Source organism: Asparagus officinalis, chromosome 4, assembly GCF_001876935.1.
Source record: "Asparagus officinalis chromosome 4, Aspof.V1, whole genome shotgun sequence".
Classification (NCBI taxonomy): Eukaryota; Viridiplantae; Streptophyta; class Magnoliopsida; order Asparagales; family Asparagaceae; genus Asparagus; species Asparagus officinalis.
Genome location: NC_033797.1, coordinates 119,820,222 through 119,836,027, shown reverse-complemented (window position 1 = coordinate 119,836,027; position 15,806 = coordinate 119,820,222). Strand labels below are relative to the sequence as shown.

At 37.0% G+C, this 15,806-nt stretch overlaps 1 protein-coding gene across 1 annotated transcript; it reads left to right on the top strand.

Annotated features, from left to right (window-relative positions):
* On the top strand, positions 12,048-14,136 carry LOC109839217 (F-box/LRR-repeat protein At4g14103-like). The gene is made up of 2 exons (XM_020407645.1): positions 12,048-12,473; positions 14,059-14,136. Exons 1-2 carry the CDS (start codon positions 12,048-12,050, stop codon positions 14,134-14,136), a joined length of 504 nt encoding a protein of 167 aa, XP_020263234.1.

Here is a 15,806-nt window from a genome sequence, read left to right as displayed (position 1 = left end):
TAGTGGCTCGGACTATGGCCGAGCCACCAAATGGTGGCTCGCGCGCAGGTCTGATCCGGAAACACGTTTTGGTGGTTTTGACGGGTTTTCACGAGTTTTTTTCTTTTCCAGAGGTTCTTAACTACCTAAATCTTATCTCTGAACGTAGTTATACGGTTGTCAACTGAAGATAAGACGGAATCCATCATTCTTATCCAAAAACCCCCCAACCAAAGCCTATAAATACAAGATTGGGGTCTCATTTTTTGAGATCTGGAAATCAAGAGGGTGAAGTGCTGTCAAATTGGAGAGTGGAGCACGAATTTAGAGAGTTAGCAGATCTTAGCGGAGTTCCTCAATAAAAAAGAGAGTTCGAGAGATCTGAGAATTGTTTTTCCCTTATTCCTCTGGATTTAAGCTTAGTCTTAATCTCGAGAAGAGTCGTAATCTTGCTTGGTCGAGATTACCGCTGCTACGATTACTTCCTTCGTGAAGTAAGAGCATTGATTATTAATCTTCTGCTAACAAGATCTGATCCGTAGGTGGTCCACAGATAAACCCAGGCACCGACAACGATCCCTCACAAGCAATAGACGATAAACATCTATTGTGTGTAGTTTGAGAGATAGTTGTAGTTTTCGATTAAAAGTCTTATAAAATGGATATTTTCATGAGTTTATTGTAAACATTTGAAGTTGTAATGAACTCATCAATGAAATCAACTGTGAATCGCTCTATGGAACGCGCAGTACTTTGGATCCATCCTAATTTGATTGAAGATGAACAGTGAGCTGGATCGTCATCCAAGAAGAAATCAAAAGGCAAACGAAAGTCCTGTTACGGAGCCTCGGCCATTCCAGGAGAAAATGATGAGAGAATCCCTACTTTCCCACTCTCCGAAGATGAGCAAGAAGTCTTTGTAACCAATGGAGAACCAGTCTTTGTTACCCGGAGCGGGAACGAATACCATTTTAGTTACCCGAGTGCCTCCAATCAGTTAGCTAAGCAGGGGGTGACCAAAAATGTTCATTCTAAAATATTAGTTGAAATGGGAGTGGCCATAAGTCCCCTCATAGTTGTTGAGAAGACTCAACAAAAGTAAAAGAAGAAGGAGCCCTTACACCAATATTATGGTACAATTAGCTAATATATCGGCTAGATTAACCTTATTCTGACATTTTCTTGACTCAGATCAAGACATCTCCTGAGGAACCAAAACTGTCAGTCTAACATTGCAATCTCGCGGCACACCACTTTCCTTACATTTCTTTCACCAAGGAGGATATGCAGATAAAGAATTCAAAGCATGACCGGCCCTTGTATTTCACCGGGCACATTGGCTCCAGCATTGTCAACCGGATGTAAAATCCCAAAAATTTGTGTTAATATAATTAATATGTGATTAATTATGATATATGGATATTTATTTTGATAAATATAGTTAAATGGTATATGAGTAGTATACCATGTGTTTTGAGTATAAACAAGATCATTCGTGAGGAAGAAAAGAGTCGAAACATGCACAATGGCCAAAAATATAAGAAGCTGGAAAATTCCAGTCATTCGTGAGGAAGAAAAGAGTCGAAACATGCACAATGGCCAAAAATATAAGAAGCTGGAAAATTCCAGTTCGATCAACCGCCACGGTCAACCGCAGTTCGGTCAACCGTCACGATCAACCGTAGTTCGGTCGACTGCCACGGTCGACCACGAAACCTGCAAAGAGTCAGATTCCTATTTTGAATTGGTTTTGGTTTTCTAAAGCCCACATCCGTTTTCTCTGATTTATATATATATATATATCATATGTTTACGATATTTTCAATTTTCTAAGAACCCTAACAGCCACCAAAACCCCTTTAAACCCTAATTTGATTCTTGGAGAAGATTGGAGGCTTCCAAGCAGGAGTTTCGTGTGATTTTTGGCTTTTGTATTGGAGATCTTCTTTGGCTTGGCATCTTAAATATTTTTCTACATGTCTGAGGCGAGTTCATCTCTGCTAATGCCCCTCTTAGTTTTTAAAATGTTTTAAAGAGTTTTTAACATGTTTTATGGAGCCAAACTAACTAGTTTATGAATAAAAGTCAATTCTTTTGTATTATATGTATAAAGACTAGGTCTTTCCATGTTAAAAAAATTTGAGAACGAATTTACAGAAATATTTAATATTGAAAATTTGAGACGAATTCTTTTGGATTATACATATAAAGACTTCGGTCAACACGCGCGCGTCAATCAGCTCGCGCTCGTCGGTCAGCTCGCGCGCTTTGGTCAACACGCGGGCGTCAATCAGTTCGCGCTCGTCGGTCAACACACATGCATCAATCAGCTCGCGTGCTTCGGTCAACACGCATACGTCAATCAGCTCACGCTCGTCGGTCAACACACGCGCGTCAATCAGTTCGTGCGCGTCGGTCAACACGCGTGCATTATCCAGTTCATGCGAATCAATCAACACGCGTACGTCAATCAACGCGCGTTTGATGGTCAGTCCCACAACGAGGCGTACAAGTCAACAAGTCAACAAGTCAAACAGAGAAAGAATTCGACAGAAGTGACGGACCCGCGCCAGCACGGAACAGAACAGACCGACCCACGCAAGCGCGGGTCGCGAGTCTAATTTGTCTGTCGCGCAGTCTGGGGCCCAATACGCATTTTGACGGTTTTAAAGCAGTTTTTTGCAAGATTTATCTGTTCTAGGGGTTCCTAACTGACTTGATATCATCCCCAAGCGTGATTAGGTTGTTGTTAACAGAAGATAGAGTGAAATCACTTGTTCTCATCCAAATAACCGCACCTGAGGCCTATAAATATCAGCCCAATGCCTCCATTTTGCAGATCTAGAATTTTATCAAGAGGACGAGGTGCTGCTGGATTAAAGAGTCAAGGAGCACGAAATTTCAGCAAAGGTCAACGAGATCCCGACGAACTTCAGCACAAAAGAGGAGTCATTCGAAGGATCCAAAGCCCCGTACGTCCGTTCCTTGAGATTAGGCTTGGTCTTAATCTCGAGAAAAGCTACTGATTTTGCTTGGTCGATTTCAGCGCTTCAAGCAAATACCCCCATGGTGAGGTAGAAGCTCTGCCCAATTTTCCGTTAACCGGATCTGATTCGCGATCGTCCACGGATAAACCCCAACACCGGCGAAGAACCTACGCAAGCAAGAGCCGATAAACGAATCTTGTGTTTATTTTCAAGAGAGTTGTAATTTTTATTTTCGTTATTTGAATTCTTTGTAAACGATTAAAGTTATAATAAAATCAATAATGAAGGCAACTTTCGACAGAAACACTCACCTCGAGGAGATCTCCACTATCACAACCAGGTTTTCTATGTTCACCCGAATAACGTTTACACCTCACACTACGGTTTTCTAGTTAACCAAAAACTTTATAACTCACACACTGTTGCAATCCCACTCTACACCCTCTCAAGTGTTGAACTAGACGTGTCTCCCTCAAGTGCTCAGATACAACCTCACCCTAGGTTCTTCAACCGACGCCACTCCTCTTGGGACGATCCCAGACTCTCGCCACACACTTCTCTCGGTATACAAGTATATTACAATGTGATCCTCACAATAAGAACAATTACAATAAATGATTGTTCTCTAATATGGATGAGAACATAATGAAAGCTCACACTCAATTGTTACAACTCTCAACAACCCAAATATATAATGTATGCAAATACAATAAGCTCAAGTGGGTGTGGGTAAACAATGAGTGAAATTAAATCAACTAAACTCAATATAAAACTAGCTTTAATAAAATGATAATCAAATAAATAGATGTAAAGCTAGAAATAGAGTTTAGAAAACTTCTTAACAGATCAAGAGGTAGAGGGAGAATAGTTGGATGCCCAAACACCAATAGACGATCTCCTCAAGCTCTTGTGAAATTGATTTTACAAACTCAAACTTCCAAATGCTTAAAAGCTTCTTAAACAAACTTAACCCAAACTTAAACCCTTGTTTAAAACTCTTTAAACTTGTTTTAAAACACTCTCTTATTATTACTAGTAGAAGAGGATTTGAGGGGTTTATATAGGAAGAGAAAACAGCAGCAAAAACCACAAATAAATCAGCAGAGAATCCCACCGAATCAAAATTTAATTCTGTACCTAATATAGTCATTGGGCAATCGGCGGTCGACTGTGATATTTTTGCGGTCGACCACGAGGGATTTTCGAAGTTGAGAAACCAACAGAAAAGGCTACGGTAGACCATGGCGGTCGACCGTGGAAACTTACAAACTGACGGTCGACCGTCACGGTCGTCCGCGAAAGTTTCTGCTGGCTTCTGAGGGATAAACATTGGTGCGGTCGACCGTGGCGGTCGACCGCGAACTGATACATGAAAATACAGGTTTTGAAAGTTGTTTTTTGATTTTAAAACCCTGTTTAAAAATATCAAATAAATTTCAAAAATTATGAAACTTTGGGAAATGATTGTAGACATGATAATAAACATGCTACAAAAACTAGTTTTTAGAAAGGACCTCCCAAATAAAAAATATCATCATTTTACAAAATAGTCCAAAACATAAAAATGTGAACATATGAGTTTTGACATTTTAGCTTAACCATGTTTTGAAATAATACAAAATGATTTTATAAACTTGAAGAAAGATGAAAAATGTAAATTATTGTTATAAAGTCTATAAACAATGAATATAGTATTTTATCAAAATACCCATATAATGCACTAAAACATGATTTCATTGAACTAAATAAAATTGATATTGATGAAATCATATATATATATATAAGTATGAATATATATATATATATATATATATATGCATGTCAGTATGAAACAAAAATATGTTTTCTAATTATATTCAATTGTTTTATATTAAAACTTGAAAACTCAAAACCATGCATGTATATATATAACTATATATATGCATAGAAACCAAAACTTATGTATATATATAACTATATATATATACGAAGAAACCAATAAATGTGTGTGTATAGATGCTTGAGCTTAAAGTACTAACACACATAATATAAAACCTAAACTACATTACCCAAGCTTGATCTTGATCTTCATTGTAGCTCCACTTGGTACACTTGTGGATGAAGCTTGAATTTGGATCTTCAACTTGAATTATATGGCTTCACTCCACAATTCCGCCAACCTCCATTGGATATGATCGTGAATACGTAATTCCATCCATCCTCCAACTCGTTGTTTGCCTAGAATAAATACGAAAACTCAAACACTAGAAAAACAATATTAGAAGTAAATTGTTTGTTAAACATCATCAAAACAAAAAGGCCAACAATATGTATATTTTTGATGATGACAAACATATCTATTAGGCTAAACCAAATCAAAATAATAATTATAAAATATATAATTTCATATTTATATAAACATAAAAACCAAAACATGTATGTATATATATATATATATATATATAACTATATATATAAATAGAAACCAAAACATGTATGTATATAATATATAATAATATTACAGTATAGACCATAACTCTGTATAGTAAACTTGTTTAATATTATATACTATATATTATATATATATATATATATATATATATATTATATATATATATATATATATATATATATATAATCAATGTCGTTAAACAATAATGCTGCAAAATAATGGTGGTCTCAATCTAATGTTGAGTGTTATTTATGGAGAAAATTCAGAATCTTTGCGAACTTCTTTATGGGATGATATAAATGATATTCACTCTAAAATTAACACTTTGTCGTGGCTTTTAGTGGGGGATTTCAATGTTTGCAGATACACATCAGAGAAAATTGGAGGAAGGAAGCTTACAGAAAGGAATCTGAAAGATTTCAATGATTGTATACAGAATTGTGGACTGTCTGATATCAAATGTTCTGGTTCCTCTTGGACATGGCATAATAAACAACATGGAAGATTCAGAATATATGGTAAGCTGGACAGGGCCCTGAGCAACTCTTTTTTGATAGATAAGTTTCCTCAAATGTATATAGAATACAAATGCACATCTTCTAGTGATCATACTCCAGCTCTTGTCCATCTTATATCCAGCTCCAGTTCAGGGCCAAAGCCATTCAGATTCTTTAATTTTTGGACTCAATGTCAGGGTTATGAAGATATGGTCAAAAGTGTCTGGAACAATTTAAAAACAGGTACTCCAATGTTCAAGTTGCTCTCAAAATTAAAAGATTTAAAGTCTGCTTTTAAAATATGGTCAAATCAGCCAGGTTTTTCAACAAAGGAAAATATTACAAAGTTAACAAAGCAGTTGGAGTACATCCAAAATGAGCTAAATGAACACATGGACAATGAGAGCTTGCAATCTAATGAATTAGCTTTATGTTACGAGCTAGATGGATGGTTAAGAAAGGAGGAAGATGAGGTGAGGCAAAAAAGCAGACAATCTTGGCTTCAACAAGGGGATAGAAATACTAAGTTCTTTTATCATGCTGTCAAACAAAGAATATCTATTAATAGCATACGACATCTCATTGACAAAGATGGCTCTCCTATCTCTTCTTTTGACCAGATTAAAGTCATGGCTCCGAAATTTTATGAAGAGTTATTCAATCAAACATCTTATTGGACTATCTTACCTAAACTGACTGTTAAGAGGATTTTAACTGATGAAGCAAAACAATTGTTATGCAAGGACGTAAGTTACAAGGAGATTAAGGCTGCTGTTTTCCAGATGAATCCAGATAAGGCACCAGGACCTGATGGTTTTAATGCCTATTTTTACCAAAATAACTGGAGCTTAATTAAGACTGAGGTGGTTCTAGCTGTGCAATCTTTTTTCTCATCAGGTAAACTCCTAAAACAAATAAATCATACTTTCCTCACTCTAGTGCCGAAATCTCAAGGAGCATCTTCCATAAATGATTATAGACCAATTTCTTGTTGCAATGTCATATACAAGATTATATCTAAAATATTGAGTAATCGACTTAAATTGGTGATGGAAGAACTTATATCAAAAAATCAACATGCTTTTATGCAAGGGAGACATATAGGTGAATGTTCCTTAGTGGCTCATGAATTGATAAGGGATTTCTCTAAGAAGCATGGGAAAAGAGCTTGTTTAAAAATTGATTTACATAAAGCTTTTGACAGCATTAACAGAGAATTTGTCTACTATATAATGCACTGCATGGGTTTTCCAGTCAAATGGATCAATTGGATCAAGGAGTGCCTATCTAATGCAACTTTCTCTGTTCTTCTAAATGGCTCCTCAAATGGTTTTTTCAAGAGTAATAGGGGGATAAGGCAGGGAGACCCACTATCTCCTTATATACTTTTTTTAGTGATGGAATTCTGGACTATTGGTATGGAGCTGGCTACAACCTCTGGGGAAATTCAAAATTTTAAAATGAATAAGAATCTTCAAGTCTCCCATCTCTTGTTTGTTGATGACATGCTGGTTTTCTGTAGAGCAAATAAGAAATCTTTTGAAGGTTTAAACAATATGTTAAATTCGTTGCTTCTTCATACTGGACTGAGTATCAACCGAAGCAAAAGCAGGATATATTACAGCAAGGGTTGTGTTAACACAAATGTTCTAAGCTCTATTAATATCTAAAGGTACTCTGCCTATGAAATATTTGGGATTGCCCCTATCAATAAATTTTCCTAAAGCTAAGGATTTTATTTCCATAATTGATAAAGTCAGGCATAAGATTGAGGGTTGGATGACTCACTCTTTATCATTTGCGGGGAGGCTTGAGCTCATTAAATCAGTTCTGTATAGCACAATATCTTATTGGTTCTCTACTTATAAATTTCCTAACTCTGTTATTCACAGTTTGGAATCTATTTTTGCAAACTTTCTTTGGAAAGGTAAGATGCATGCTATTAAATGGAAAAATATCTGTAAACCAAAACAGGAAGGAGGATTTGGTCTCAGAAATCTAGAGGATCTTTGTCAGGCTGCAGGATTAAAGATGATTTGGCGTCTCCTCACAGTTAATTCTCTTTGGACAAATTGGATGAACATAAGGTATATCAAGGAAGTTAATTTCTGGAATACTTCTTCAAACTTATTGGATTCTGGCACTTGGAAACATCTTTTAGGTCTCAAAACCATAGCTCTGAATTGTATACGGAAATCTATTGGTAATGGGGAATCTACTTCCCTCTGGTTTGATCCTTGGATTCATGAGGGCAGAATTATTGACTTAATTCATCATATTTCTCCTCAGCTCACTGGCACTGAGCATTGGACAGTTTCTCACATTATTCAAAATTATCAATGGAATATTACGCTTCCTTGTCTTATGCCTCTGGTGAGTAAAATAACTGATATAAAAATTTCAGAACAAAGGGATCAATGGGTGTGGCTTCCTGAAGTTAATGGTAAGTTCTCCTTTGCATCAGCTTGGAATCAAGTTAGGACTCCATACAATAGTTTCGATCTGTTCAATGTGGTCTGGTTCTCTTTAGCTAACCCAAAAATGGCATGTTGTTTGATTAAAAGTTTATACAATAGATTGGCTACCAGAGACAGGCTTTCAAAGTTTGGAATTACAACAGTGGAAGATTGTGTCCTTTGCTCTGATGGAAAGGAATCTAGAAACCATCTATTCTTTCAATGCCCTTTTACAGCTTTTATTTGGAAATTATGTAAATTAAAATTGCAGATGGATCCGACTATTACTCAAGACCTTACAGATGAAGCTCTTCATATCCAACAAAAATTCAAGGTGAAGGATCGAACATACATTTTGGCAAGATTGGTATTAAGTGCTACTGTGTGGCATATCTGGCAAGAAAGAAATCGTAGGATCTTTCACAATCAACGGATGCATAAGGTTTTGGTGTTTAGAAGACTGTATGAGGATATAAATGTTCTGCTTCGAACCTGTAACTGGAAGGCGGGAAATGAAGAAGTTCTAGGTAATTGGAGTTTGGAGTCTGGAGTCTGAATAAAATGAGTTGAGTTAACAGTAACTCTTGCTGTCTTGAGTTTTTCTTGGTGTAAAGGAATTACTATTTTTCTTTTGTCTTGGTTTGAGGTAATACTAAAATTTCTTTAGTTTCTTTAGTTGAGGGTGACGGCCAGGGTCCTCTCCCCTCTCTATGGATCCTAAAGTTTGTTTCAGTGTTATCTTACCAAATTTTGTAAATATGTACTGAAATTATGATATTAATGAAATAACTTATCTTTCAAAAAAAAAAATGTGTATGTGTGTATATGATTGAGCTTGAAGTATTTAACACACATAATATAAAAACCAAAACTAATATACCAAGCAATGATCTTCATGACGCTCGATCTTGGTAACATGGATGAAGCTTGAACTTGGATCTTCAACTTGAATTGCATAGGCTTCACTCCACTATTCCGCCAACCTCCATTAGATTTGATCGTGAATGCTTAATTTCATCCATCCTCCAACATATTGTTTGCCTAGAATAAATACAAAACACAAACATTAGACAAATAACATTAGAAGTAAATTGTTTGTAAATCATCATCAAAACAAATGGACCCAACAAAAACAACTGGGAAAACTTTAGAGAAACGTCACAAAACATCATCTTTGGTGGAAAAACAATTTCCAAGATTTAAGAAGGAATTGCTAAAAACACATTAAAAATACCGAAAAAAGGATGGTTTTTAGGGATACACGAGTAATATTTTAACACAAGTATTTTCTTAATATGCTCAATTCGTAATTTTAAGTTTTGAAACAAAGTATGGATTTGTGATGAGGTAGATTTTCCCTTTCCTTTGATGTCGGAAACAAAGCAAAAAATAGCTTTCCCAAGAAACGCATGAAAAGCTCAAAAATGCATTTTTTCATTGGAATCCTATTCATGTATTGCATGGAAATGAACCAAATAGGCCTTTAAGCTAATATGGTTGTATTTCGCAAATATCAATGACCTAAAGGGTATACATACAAAACACCCGAATTAAGTATAGGAAGGACACATAACAATATATAAAGGGTTGAATTACTAGATTGGTATTTTTTTACACTCCTCTTACTAGCTTGGTACTTTTTTCCTAGCTCTGACGATATTTTGGTAGTTTTTCTGAGCCAACTATGCAATTACACCCTAAATATTGCTGACATCAAAGAAAATAAAATTGAAAACATAATGCGATGCTATTAATTCTATCTTATTCATGAGAAAATACAGGAAGATTATTTGGTATATTGGTATAAGGATAATAATTATGTCCAAGCTTATACAAGAATTTAAAATACTACAAGCAAGTAAATTTTGAGACAAAAAGGAAGGGTATGGTGTTACCTCAAATATAGTGCCAAGAAAGATTGGAAGCCAAACAATGCTGAGGAAAGAGGTTTCACGGTTTTTTTGCCGGTAGCGAAGTTGTGGATCTACTTGGACATTTAGGTCAAAATAAATACCAAAATGTTGTTGAAGCTAGGGAAAATGCGAAATTGTTGAGAGGGATCTATAAAAGTACCAATATGCTTATTTAGCCATATGTGAAACATTTAAACCATTTCACTAGTAAAGTACCAATTCTTCTTTAGGTCTATATGGTTCACTAAAAACTCTGGGAGTTGGAATAGAAAAACAATTCAAGAAATAAAAAGTGGTACTTTTTTCATAATAGGATTTCGAACACTTTGTTTGTTTTAAAACCATTTTTTAAGAAGAAGTTACAACAAAATGCAAAAAAAAGCCTTGTATTATACGGTATGTCTTTCCCTCGAGTCAATTACACTAAACCACATGAACTTTTAGCCTTTTGTAGTAAATCCCCAACAACTTTTATAATCAGCACCAAACCATCCAAGCACTTTTAAAATTCGACCTAAACCCCTATGAATTTTTAAAATCACACTAAATCCCTAATAGCAATTGCAGGAAACTCCCAATTTTATGACTGTCACATCAGACATCGCACGTGCAACCTACGTGAGTTTAAAAGACTAAACTACCCCTCGAATTATTAACAACCCTATTTATGACCTTTTAATATTTTCAACCCTAAAACAAAAATCTCTCTATTTTCATTAGTTTTCCTCTTACTTGAGCCCAAGTTTTGTTGCCAAACCTTTTTTTTTTTTTGGGTGTTTTCTTTTATGGCCTGCTTGGATGGAGGGTAGAGAGGGAGCAGGAAAGGGAAATTTTATTTTAATCTTGTTTGGGAGTTTCATTTAAGAGGGTAGAGGAGGCGAATGGATGGGAAATTTGGCCCAAATTATTACACCCCAAATTAGGGTGTAATGGAGGGGAAGGGAAGGAAGGAGAATTTTTTCCCTTCCTTCCCTTTCCTAAGTAAACTCCCAAACACACCATTACTGAAATCGCCTTTCAAATTGCCTTTGTATGTTGGTTTTTGGTCCCAGTTTATGAGGGTTATCAGAAAATGCAGAAACCTATTGGGGGGTTTTGTGTGACTTTGAAAGTTCGTGGGGGGGTTTTGTGTGATCTTTGAAAGTTCATGGGGGTTGTTGTTGATTTGAAAAGTTATTCTGTTATTGGGGGTTTACAGCAAAATGTTTAAAGTGTACAGAGGTTTAGTGTAATTTATCCCCCCCCCCAACCCCACCATCCTGGAGGTATACTCTTTTTACTTTCTGTTTCTGTTTTCTTCCCTTTGGGAAACGCCTTCGCCTCTTATATCCCTTTTCCTTGATGGAACTGATGCTCCTGAGGCGATCGGAAGCCCGTAGCCTTGTGCTTCCTTCTATTTCTAGAACAATGGGAAGTGTGAGAATCATTGAAAATACTGGGGTTAGGTTGTTGCCTAATTAGAGTTCAAAATCATAAATCAAATCTTCATTAAAATAGGAAAATTTATACAAGATTAGTAAGTCTTGATTTGAATTGTTTTTACGTTTCTGAATAATTAAGAATCACAGTGGAGTTAGGATTGGTAAGTTTAAATAGAATTAGGAGTTCGACATTGCGTATGATTATAGTAGCTTTATATATAGAGAGAGATACCTGATCAACCTTTGTAATTTCAATTTGCGCTGAAAGGGAAGATAGTTTGGAAATTCTATAACTTCTCTCTCTCTCTCTCTCTCTCTCTCTCTCTCAAATCCTAGTTCCCTTCATCAATATCAATATTGAGGATGCCGAAGAGACATTCAAGGGAAGAAGACAGGATAAGCTCCCTCCCTGACGAAATACTCCATCACATCTTCAATTTTCTTCTTGCAGCGTCAACCGTGAAAACAAGCTTTTTATCCCGAAGATGGCGACATGTGTGGTCGTCTTCCCCCAATCTCCACTTTGATGAATACTACTTCCCATTTTCATACAATGAGGAGTTCATGATCTTTGTGGAGCGAGTCCTCCTCTTCTCTGATGCCACGAACCTCAACTGTGTCTCAATCACCACCCGCGGGGGCTGTGACATGTTTCGAGTCCTTAGTTGGATATATACCATAATGAAGCGCAATGTCAGAGACCTTACTATCTATCATCAACAAAAGGAGCTGTTGAAGCTCCCACTCAAAATCTTCCATCTCCAATCACTGAAGCGACTGTCCGTCACAGTATTACATCACCAGATTCTGACCTGGCCTCACCCTCAACCTTCAGCTTCCACACTTGCAGCGCTTGAGGATCTGACTCTTTCTGGTTTCAAGTTTGTTAACACCGCAAGAGATTCCATCTCCTCATCTTGTCCGCACCTCAAGATTTGGAAGATGAAAAGATGCACTGACCTATATCAGCTCGACGTCAGAGCCCGCCAAAGGCAACGCCAACGCTTGGCCAAACAATTCGCCAAAGCAATGGAGTCCACCGACGGAATCCGCTACAACGCGGATCTGAAGAACGGGAGAGGCAAACAGCCTCAACGGCCGATGAATGGCGACTCCTCCAAGCCGCCAACGAACGAATGGGTCCGTGTCAAACGGAACCGTTCGACACTAGAGGAGCGCATTCGCAAACGCCGCGCACTATCAGGAAGCCCGTAGAAAGCTGCAAAAGGAGGTGGAGAAGAAGCCACCACCAACACGACAAGTCTGGAAGCCTAAGTCTGAAGTGGCGACTCAGGCCAAAAAGCAACCAGTGCAGCCTTCTAAGGAAGGTCAAACTCCGGCGAGTCAACCAAAGTCGCCGTCAATCCCAATAACTTCTCCGGGAGATCATGCAGAGTCATCCCGCAAGAAGAAATCAATTATGGAGCGCCTCGGTCCAATTCCTGACGAGAGAGGCAAAGCTCCAATTCACGAGCGTTTGGGCCCGATGAAGAAGCCCAGAACGACTCAACATACTGGGGGTCGCCATCACCTCCAGCATGACAAAGACCTCAAGGCAGCTGCGCGCACCAATTTGCGCATTGAAGTCCAAGAGCACGCCGAAAATTCACGCCCAAACAGGCATGTTTTGAGGCGGGTAACCTTTGAAAGCCCAAAGAAGGCAATCCAACCTCAGATGGAAACATTATCATCTGATAGTGATAGTGTTATACCTGAGAAGTCGTGCCCGCACACGATAGGTTACTCCGACTGTCAAAATGACGAGTTGTACTATCGTGCTGGGGGTACGAATAGAACCAGGAAGAGGATTCCCCCTAAACAGGAAACTCAATGCCCCTGTTCCAAACTCATTCGGGCGGTATTGTCTGAATGCAACTGCATTAAGGCAGTCCCCAAAAGAGTTTCAGTTTTCGAGAGACTTATTGCGGAGACGTCAAAATCAAGGCCTAGGCGTTCCCAACGAAGAAGAAGGATGGTTGAAGATGGAGAATTTCCGAGGGTCACCACCAAACATACTTTTACTGTTTCCATCAAATATGATAATGATTTATGACTATTAAGGATCTAAATCCACATTTATTTAGGTTAAAGGAAACTTTTGTATGTGTTGTGTATGCACATGTGTGAGCGTGCTTGCTTCATATGTATGCATTTCCTTCATATGTATGTACCTGTGTATGGTCTCTGTGCATATGGATATGTGCATGCTTCTTTATGAGTGTGTGTCTTTGTATGCATGCACGTATGTATCACACCCCTAACTATTACTAATTGGCCTTAGCTAATTAGTTGCTGACTTGATTGTGTTCAGACAAGTTTTTGACCCAGACATGTCCAATTAGACTAACATTATGATACTTAATTTGCAATGTAGAGTTGCATTAAGGATGACCCGCTACCTGATTCTTCGTATCGAAATCTTGAAGTTTTGCAACTTCTGGTAGAAACTTAGTAAAGCTTAGATTGATTTTTCAATTGAGTTCAAAGGGCATGTGTTCTAAATCAAAAGCATACAACGAATTTTATTGTTATTGCCATTGAGGTGAAAGTAGTCATAACAAACAAATTAACCCTACATTTAATCTGATGTTTAAAAAAGAAGTCTTGTAACTAAGAATTCGCCGTTACAAGTACTAAGTTGATGAAAAAATAAAATGCGGGGACCAAATTTGAGTTCATGAGGCACCGGTTACAGGCGGACCAAATTGCGGCTTTTTCACCTTTATTAATAAGGAGAAAAAGCCTTTCAACATATGTGCTTGAATTTCATTTGTGTCACTTTAAAATATTACTATTTCACTTTTTCAACCGAAACCAATCTGCTTTCTTACAGGTATATCAGTTTTTAGTTCCATTCATTTTATTCGTTTATACATTATGATGAAGAATTTCCTTTCTACTGTGCTAGGCCAGCTTAGAACCATGCCCAAGGGCCCTGGCGCCACTTTTGTCCCATGTGTCATAGTTGCATTCAGGCTTGGATATCTTATATTTTATGTAGGCTAAACTCTTGGATCACACGCGCACCACAAATCAATAGAAAGAGAGACAGATAAAGATAAACGGTGAAGAAGGTAAAATTTAAAAAAAAAGAATAAACCACGTAATTAATTTCTCTAGATCATAATATCTGATTACAATATCCTTCAAAATCTGTCCAAGCATTTCATATCGCTTGCAGAAGAGTTCCTTTAGCCGTTTTTCCTTCCTTTAAGCTCTAAATAAATTAACTCTTGGAGCAAATCTTTTTATCGCTAGATATTCAATATCAGGCAGACATAGTTGGACTTGATTTTACATCTTCAAAGTCAATCTGTATTGATAATTTGATGGCCTCCGGTGATGTTGCCTGCCTAGAAGCTCTGGTGGTTGCCCTTGACAAAACAACTTTGCAGCAGCGAGATCCGCGACATGAGATGCTTTTGTTAACGAGTTCTTCAGCAACCATAGCAGGAAAATGGCTGCAATGTCAGAATCCACTATTCGAAAGTGCCTATCGTCACCATTTTTAATTCTGGTGCTCAACTTAGTACTTGTACCGCATCTTAGTTACAGACTTAAGTCTTTTTTAAACATCAGTTAAATGTTAGGTGTTAATTTTTGTTTATGACTACTTTACCCTCAATGGCATAACAATAAAATTCCTTGTACTTTTGATTTAGAACACATCCTTTGAACTCATTGAAAATCAATCTAAGCTTACTAGTTAAGATCAGTTACAAAAGCTTAGCTTATATGGTTATACCTTCAAATGAGGAATAAACTCTACTGAACTCCAACTTAGAAACTTTATTGATGCTCAAAATTTATTCAATTGATATAATCAATTCATCACCTTATTCTTAAGATTCATTCAATAGATTATTCTGAAAGTATTTAGACTACACAACATGAAACCAAATGTCAATAATTGTTGGAAGTTTTGTGCAAAATTGTTAAATACTCCATGAAACCAAAGATTCTTTACTAACCTGTAGCAATCGAGTTAAATGTAAATGAGAATAGCTACTCTGAATTCAAACACAAAAAGATGAATATATAATTTTTCTAATCTCATTGTGTTAAAGATAACTTTGTTACCTGTCTATATATAAATAACCACTTTATTTTCTCAAAAAAAAA

Bases quoted from the DNA above. Each gene is read 5' to 3' on its own strand.
- LOC109839217 (XM_020407645.1), top strand. From the start codon at position 12,048: ATGCCGAAGAGACATTCAAGGGAAGAAGACAGGATAAGCTCCCTCCCT. The intron at 12,474-14,058 runs GTATTACATCAC...TTTGCAATGTAG, and splicing joins TGAAGCGACTGTCCGTCACA to AGTTGCATTAAGGATGACCC.